Source organism: Electrona antarctica (genome assembly GCF_951216825.1).
Source record: "Electrona antarctica genome assembly, chromosome: 22".
NCBI lineage: Eukaryota > Metazoa > Chordata > Actinopteri > Myctophiformes > Myctophidae > Electrona > Electrona antarctica.
In genome coordinates, this window is record NC_136805.1 from 24,642,599 (window position 1) to 24,651,326 (window position 8,728).

The 8,728-nt window shown below is 45.7% G+C and overlaps 1 protein-coding gene across 1 annotated transcript in view; it reads left to right on the top strand.

Annotated features, from left to right (window-relative positions):
- Positions 1-719: 719 nt before the first annotated feature.
- Positions 720-8,728, top strand: part of LOC306915733 (SH3 and multiple ankyrin repeat domains protein 1-like) — a gene marked incomplete at its 3' end in the record, with an annotated part of 41,743 nt that continues 33,734 nt past the window's right edge. Inside the window, exons 1-4 of the mRNA XM_079493307.1 lie at positions 720-1,233; positions 5,187-5,390; positions 8,365-8,436; positions 8,519-8,627. Of these exons, the coding sequence (XP_079349433.1) occupies positions 751-1,233; positions 5,187-5,390; positions 8,365-8,436; positions 8,519-8,627 (868 nt within the window). The 5' untranslated portion in view covers positions 720-750. The remainder of the gene's footprint in view (positions 1,234-5,186; positions 5,391-8,364; positions 8,437-8,518; positions 8,628-8,728) is intronic.

Sequence of the window (8,728 nt, forward strand, 5' to 3'; positions counted from 1 at the left end):
CAGCGGCACAGGCACCAACCAGTTGAATTTGCAGCAGAATAAAGTGATGAATACATTTTGAACGGCTCATACTGCAAGTCATTAGTCCAGGGTCGTCTCTTAGAAACTGTAGTTGGGTTTTGATAATTCAATAGTAGTAATATTCCTGACCACTCGAGACATTCTGTTTCATATCGCTCTCACCAGCAATGAATCTGTGATGCAAATTCATTGGATGTATATATAGCTATTCCCGCATGCATTCCCAGCAGCTAAATGGAAAAATGTGGACCAGCTTTGCCTCTGGCTAGTGCTTCTATTATTGGACTTGTCTTTTACCTCAAATGCCTCGAATGGCACCCTCGACATCGATTAGTACTACAGTGCACGTGCACACACCGTACACCTGCATGCACGCCTACGCCTACGCACGCGCACACGCACACGCACGCACGCACGCACGCACGCACGCACGCACGCACGCACACACACACACACACAGTGCAGTGAGCACACGAGAGAGTGAGGTCCTGTTGGCTGTGTAAGTTCTTGCGGTGCAGAGTGAGATGTTGAGCATTGGTACTCCACTACTCCTGATTAAAGTGGTACAGACTAACCTCTGAGTTTCACTCTTGCTTCATTGCTTCTGCCTTCCACAGCATGTTTCAGAGGATGAAGCCATGGGAGCCACATGGGGCGGCCATGACGCCACGTCGCCATGACAGCAGTGTCCCTCTGCGCTCTCTGCAGTGACCCCCCGCTCAGCGAAGGATGCTGGGAAATAACAAGCACTTTTATCATGGACAGGATGACAAGGACGGGGATGATGAGGAGGAGGAAGACGAGCAGTGGGAAGGTGGACGCTTCAACGAGAACGGAGGGCTGGAGGGACTGGAGGAGTTGGAGCTGAGGTCCAGGCGACAATCGTGGGAAGGGAAAGGCAGCGATGGGGGCAAGCCGGCGGCCATTGTTGTCGGGAGGCAGAGGGCAGAGCGGCAACTGAGGTCGGCCAACCCGGGGAACAGGGGTAACTCCAATCAAGTCCCCACTCACCATCAGCCATTGAATAAGCAGCATCATCATCATCATAAAGTTATCGCAACCAATCAGCAACTCCATCACCCCGGAACAACCAATGCATTGCAGAAGAGGCGGGCTCATATGGAGCGCAGCATGACCACAGTAGGGCCATTGGAAGACACTCACCTGACTATGATGGTGTTCCGCATTGGAATCCCAGACATCAAACAAACGGTAGGTGTATTGTGTTGTGACTGGGCTTGCTACTGCAGGGCCTGCTACAATATGCATGACTATGTAAGCATTCAAGGACAGGTTCATTAAGCACATTGCCTGTTGTTATTTTCATATTATAATTCCTCTCCGCATGCCAGTGATTCCCATAGGGAAAGTCTCTGTTTCAGTGTTTATAATACAATTTCACAGTGAAAAGATACAGGAAAGTATGGATAGAAGGGAGGGGAGGGGAGGAGGGGGGTGGTGATGATGTGCAACACAGGTCTCCAGTCAGATTTGAACCGGGGATCTTGCAATAATATGGGGTTACGGGTTAGACATATTATCTGGTCACTTGCTCGGAAATGAAATTCTCCTCTCTCTGTCTATCTACTGTACTATCAATATAGGCATAAAAAGACCAAAAACGGAGTGCAAAACATGTTCTCTCCCCATGTCTTTGGCCTGGTGGAGACAATACATCTTTAAAAGGTGGAAGTGCAGACCCAGCTACAAAACAGTGCCCCTTGGAGCCAGGATTCATCACTTACTCTAGGTCTAGGACACTTCAGCAGGGCAGACATGGAACTTCAACCTGGGACTAGTACCCATTGACTAGTTGCATCCAGGCGATGTTATTTTCGTTCTGAGGTATTCTGTTTGTAGTGACTCATTGGAAAAGACTATGTGACAACCAGGTATAGTCTGGTGACCACCGGAGAGACGGGTGACAGCCGGAATGTAGACGGCACCCCGGGAGCAGTATGGGTTAGAGCCCCAGCCTGCATCCTCCGTGAGGAGGAAGCCCAAAAACCTTCGATGAGGCCTTTAGGAGGGCCATTCGAGCCGCAAGTGGAGTCTGCAGTACTACCGTTGCCCAGCGGTGGAGCCTGCAGAACCATTGCGGCTCAAGAATCCACCACTCCCAAGTGTCTGGTGCTACGCACAGGTCCTGGCGGTACTCCTGGTGAGAGCAGAAGAAACCCCGATGACCTTGGGATACATCACTGAGGATACGTCCCAGTTGCATCCAGGCGATGTTATTTTCGTTCTGGTGAATGTACCCAGTGTATCTAACATCTGCTGTATGTAAAAGAGTAGAGTTTTCAAATGCAACCTCATTAAAAGTATAACTGTCACTGGGCCCACTTGTAATTATAATTACCATTTTTATGACTGAGGCTGGCACCCATATACTGTACAGTCAAGTACTCTCTGTATTGGGGTGGAGGTAAGTGAGAATTGGCTGGGCCCACACACTCCACATCCAGGTGACAATGCATGCAACCCCATGCAACCCCTCCCCCCAAGTTACTCTCTCTCCGTCTTCCAACTCCCTGAACATTCTGGCTGTTCCACATGTCAGCTAATCTGCTCTCAATATAACAGTAGTTGCTAATTATCTAATAAGGGTTTAATGAGTTTGCAGTGGGCCAGAGAGGGGAGGGGAAGGGGAGGGACAGTGGAGGCAGGCGCAAATGTGTGTAAACCATTTGTGTTGGTCTCGGGGCACTGTGTCAGCCACTGGCTGACACGCTCCTATACCGCCCACCGCTTACAAACATTAAGCAAGCTAAATCTCAGCTGAAATGTAATCGGAAAAGATTAAAGGGGCGCTGGGAGAAGGAGAGAATATTAGAAACACAGTTTGATGGAGAGAGAAAGAGAATGAGAAAGAAGGAGAGAGGTTATAATCAGAGAGAGATAGTAGGAATAACAAAACCCCACCATGAGAACAACTCTACTTAAATGTTGACGCAGAGAAGGCTCCCTTGACTCAAATACACCAGAGTAAGGCCAAGTGTGGACAAGGACGGATACATGCACACCGCACAGACGAACAGTCTGGTGAGACGTAGGAGGACACTAGGCAGGAGGCAAACCATAGTCCTAGAGACCTCTCAGTGCCTGCTATCCCCCAAGAACGCACAAGGCAGAGAGAGCTTCCTTTTCGTTCTGGCAGGAGCGAAAAGACAGTGGGCGGTCCGCGGGGGGGTGCCCTGGGCGCAGCGGTCACTGGAGTGTGGTCAGCGCTGGTTTGCTGCACCTGGCCGGCAGGTTTCTTACTTCCCTGTTGGCCTTGGTGGTGGCTGCGCCTGGGGTGCCCCACCGTGGACTTGTCTATAGCTGGAAGCCTGGAGGAGAGGAGCAATGACTTGGCCAATCACTGCTGACCCGCCAACTGGAGAGTGTAGTGGTTGAGGGTTGAAACTACATTCGCATCTTCGATGTATTTACAAACTTAAATTGCAGGAATCATGTCTCAGTCATTGATAACGGAATGGTGCCACTCAGACAACACTTGCATCCTCCATCCTATACATATCGTCACTGTCGGGTGAAAAGCTCAGTATGTCCAAAATATTATATTTGTATTTAGAGTAGACAATTATCTCTCCCCCCTTTTTGCTTACCAATTTAGTCATTATGCCAATTAATTCCTCCCCTTACACATTTCTGACTTACTTGCCATTGAGGAGCCCCCACCAGGAGGACCTAGAGCTTTCGTCATACTCCTCCCACCCAACACTCAGGTGACTCAACTGGCAGGTTGAGGCCGCCCCAGCCCATACAGGAGTGTGTGTGAAATAACCAATATCACCTACCCCCTACCCAGTCTAGGGCATTTACAAAAAAACATAACATTTTTAAACATGGAGATACAAGGTTTCAGCTTGACAGCAACGAAATGTTTACACTACAACTACACCATCTCACTAAAGTGCCCCCCCCCCCAAACACACACACACACACACACACACACACACACACACACACACGCACACCCTCATGCGGTTTACCTCCCATCGAGACACCAAGAGACATTGCTACGGCAACGGGTGCCTGGCTGCTCTAATGAACCGGTTGCCATGCCAATAGTGTTGGCTACAGCATCACACAGAGCGACCTGGTGGGGAGAGGTGGGGGAGGGAGAGGTGTGTGTGTGTGTGTGTGTGTGTGTGTGTGTGTGTGTGTGTGTGTGTGTGTGTGTGTGTGTGTGTGTGTGTGTGTGTGTGTGTGTGTGTGTGTGTGTGTGTGTGTGTGTGTGTGTGTGTGTGTGTGTGTGTGTGTGTGTGTGTGTGTGTGTGGTGGGGGGTTTACAGGGGACGTAGAATTGTGCTGAGCTCTGCCGTTTTACTCACAGGTCACCAGAATGGAACAATAGCATAAATCCATATCTCATTCAGACACTACAGTCGCCTTGTAAATGCCCTGCCAGGTGAACTCTGTGCGGCTCCGGCCTTAATTGGGGCGAAAATGTAAAGCTTGTCCTTTTCCCCAGGAAATGCGTTGGACATAATCCTTGGGCGAAATATGAATGGAGCACATGCATCACCATGAAATCTAATTAGGTCCACACCAGATGCACATACAACATCAAAGATATTGTGGACTGTGACCATAGCCAGCCAGTCTCGTATGCTCGCACACAGACGCAAGACGCAAAGAGGCTTTACTCTCTATACGACTTCTCCACTTTCTTCTCTCATATTGCGGAGATCTAAGTTTAATGTATGGGAGGATAAAAGCAGAAAAATAGCCAAGTAGATATTTCTACCCAGTATAGAGAATCCCAACTTCTCCATCTGGTTGAAAACAAACAGTACTGCATAATGTGGCTTGAATAACCAGTCCACCTCCTGTAAGTCATCTTACTTCAATGAATATGGCAGCTGATACATTATTTAGATAAAATACATTCATATGCAGCACACATACCGGTAAGCGTGTGCGCGCACACGCACGTGCTCCATTCTAATGCACACATAAAACACTAACTCGCGCACAGGCAGTGCAGTCGAGCTTATTCATAACCTAATAATAGATGCCATTTTATATGTCTACCCATGCTGACTTCAGTGACCTGCTAACACGTGTGTGTGTGTGTAAGGAGACCACTCCAATCAAATGCAGATGGACGCGTGTGCGCACACATGCACAGTACACTTATTTTATACCTTATCTTTCAGAGGTGTCTCCAGTTTGACCCTGACTTCCTGGTGTGGGGCGCCAAACAGCAGATTATCTGTTCCCTCAGCGAGCCCCTGTGGGACGTCCATAACTATGGCCTCTTCCAGCCAGCTGGGGAAGGAAGAGAGGCCATGTTCTTGGACGAGGAGCGCCCCCTGCGAGACTACCCACAGTCCTTCGAGCAAGGGGTACCTTACCTGGAGGTACAGTACTGTATGGCATACCTGTCTTCATTGTCATTAACATTAGGGACATTGTTTGAACTCCAATAAGTGGGAGCTGGTGCTGCACTCTCAAACCCTTATACACTGTATGGGGATGCAGAGGCATACAGGGCCAAAGAAAGTGGACTTTTACCTCAAATTGATACTTGCTCACTGAAAATAAACAAGGGATATGGTCATATAAGACAGAGTGATACATTAGATTTGACTTATTATGTATTAAATGTCATGTAACATAATGCTGTATTACAGCATTGCTGTAAATGTGTCTTGAAACAACTTGTAATTGGGAGTGTGATATCTCTCGAATCGTTTAGGCATTGACTGCCGTTATTTTCCTGAAAGCTTGAGGTTTCACAATCAATGAAAATGCAGTTCTGTTCATCCAGCATTTTAGTGCGTCTATGCGAACCCAATTGGTCCGTGTTTGATTGATTGATTGATTGATTGATTGAATAATTTATTAACAGTTTGGAGGATTACAGTACATTTCAAGCACTACTCAATACAAGACTGTTAACTGTGGACAACACCATAAAGCATTACACTTGTTTACAATAGGGTCCACCATGTTCAATTCATCATAACATTTAGAGGCGTACAAATATACACTTCTATATAGCCAAAAACAGGAAATCATCAAAGAGGAGGTAAAAAGGGAAAAAGAACATATACAGTGAGGGGAAAAGGGGGTGGGTGGTCAGATTTTACGGGGGCCTGTTTCGAATTGCAGCCGTCCGTAGGTGCCCTTTGAGAGTGTTCGGGGAGGGATGCCGGGCGGCAAGGGTGATATTTGTCACTGCATGTACTCATTATGAGCTTGGGTGGCACCGGTTTTTGCACAATGACTAAATTAGGGAGAAAAATGGGGGTAATTGGCTACTCTAAATTTAGAAGGAAAGAAAAGGAAGAAAAAAAGAAGATGCAGTTCTGTGACATCAGTGGACTGAATTATTGGAGATGGGAAATTGTTTGCATTGGCACTTCCCTTTTTCTAGTTTTATACTCAGAGTTACTGTATAGGGATCACATTTTTTTGCTTCCGATCTGATTCCGAGCATCTGCCGCTACTGATTTTTCCCGATCCGATATTTATATTCTATGGAACACGTTTATGTCATATCACAGTAGTACAGTATCCCAAATCACAGACAATATCCAGTCTAATATCATGATGGTACTATTATACATATTCATGTTCCACATTTAGCACCATGACTCTGACCTGAATGGAACAGAACCTCCTTAATTAGCATCATTCCATTCAGGTCAAGTAGCTGTGTTTACCCTACTGTGTCAAAATGGCTGCTGTGGAAAGGGTCTATTATTAAATGGCTACAATGAAAACCAACAGTACAGCCACTGCTATAGATGTACAGTTGGAGGCCATCGATATTGTCCTTTTCTTTTTGCTGAGGTTTGCGTGATCTGCGCAAAAGGACAGTTAACCCATTTTGGGCGGGAACCCCTTTTGGTGTTTTAAACATTATGTTATAATTTAGCTATTGAAAAATAGCAGATCTACAAGCTCATAGCGTGCCACCGAGTGGCGCGCTACGAGCTTGTAGGTCTGCTATTTTTGAAAAATCGTGAAAATATTTATTTCAGAAAACTGGAGGATTTAGAAGGATTTTTTAAAATGTTGAGGTCAGGCCTAAATGGGTCAAATGATAAGGGACAATATCGGTGGCACCCAACTGTAGAGATGTAACCTACTCATTCTAAACTGAAGGTTGTTTCCCCAACAGTGGCTTTTAAGTGGGTTGTTGTGAATGGGTGTGACATGCCATAGATTTCTACTATGGTTTACTCACACACACTGTACAACGATGTTACAGTGCCCTCTGCAGGTGAATTTACATTAAAACTGTGGGCTCAGAAATATGTTCATAATTTGTGTTGAAAGCAGAAAACCACATACAGTAGTTGGGGAAACATGTAGGCTATTTTAAATATGGCTTTGTGTACTGTCTGTGACATCACGGATCACAAAGTGAGAGTTCACCCAGCTGTTGTTCCTGTGATCTTTCAGTCAATACAATCTACATTAGTGACCACACAAGCAACTCGCTAGCAACACACAGGCTCTGATCAAATTTAAATAAGATAGGATAAGATCAAACTTTATTGATGCCCAGAGGGAACAGCACGTGAAACACCGGATAAGAGCTAAGCCTGATTTATACTTAGTAGTTATCCAGCATCGCGCACTGAAAAGAGGTTAACAAACTCAGGAGCTCATAGATTGGCTATTTTCAGTGCGTGACACAATGCAAGTATAACTCAGCTGATATAATACTAAAATAATTAGGCTTAGGTTGAATATAGTCTATCACAAATTGATCTCTCCCTGGTGCTGTGTATATTGCGCTCAGATCAGCCGATGCAGGGAAAGCCGGGTCAATCAACGCTCCACACGTCCCAAACTCTTCTCCCTTCTGGCTCCAAAACTATGGAAAGCACTTCCCATTGCAATCATTCAGAACTACAGATTCACTCCCAATCTTCCGCCGCAGTCTGAAAACGCGCCTCTTCAGACTCCATCTTAGCCCATAGCACTTAGTAGTACTTGCCCTAGCCTCGACCTTCTACAGGCGTATGCAAAGGCTCAACTTATGTAACTTAGATAGCATTTTATGTAGACTTAGATAGCAGTTTATGTAGACTTATAGCATTTTATGTAAACATAGCACTATGCATAGTTTCATTATATAGATATTCCACTGTTCTTAGTTTATGTATGATTCAACTACTTTGTAGGCCTATGTATATGATATATTGCCATGCTTTTTTGTTCTTGCTTAATGTAAATCGCTCTGGATTAAGAGCGTCTGCTATGCCTAAATTGTAAATTGTATATTGACTGATCTGTATAAGCTTATGGATATAATACACACCTTAAAAAAAAAGAAAAAGAATACATTAATCTTTTTGTTTTATTTATGTTCCACAGTTTAGGTACAAAACCAGGGTTTACAAACAGACAAATCTGGATGAGAAAATCCTCTCCAAACTGAGCACCAAGGTATCCGTTACAAGTCTATTGAAAGTACCAGTTTTACAATGCCATTGCTTTTACAAACGAGGGAATTCTACCTCCTTTTCAGGCCAATCTGAAAAAGTTCCTTGAGTACGTTCAAACAGGAGCTGTGGAGAAGATAGCAAAGGTCCTGGACAAAGGCCTCGACCCTAATTTCCATGACCCTGACACTGGAGGTGAGTTACACTGCCCTGAGAGATTTATCCTGGCTCCCAATTGAAAAACAAGAGACTGACCCGGGCTGCTGGCATAGCGGTCCGGGCACCTAGGCTGCAAA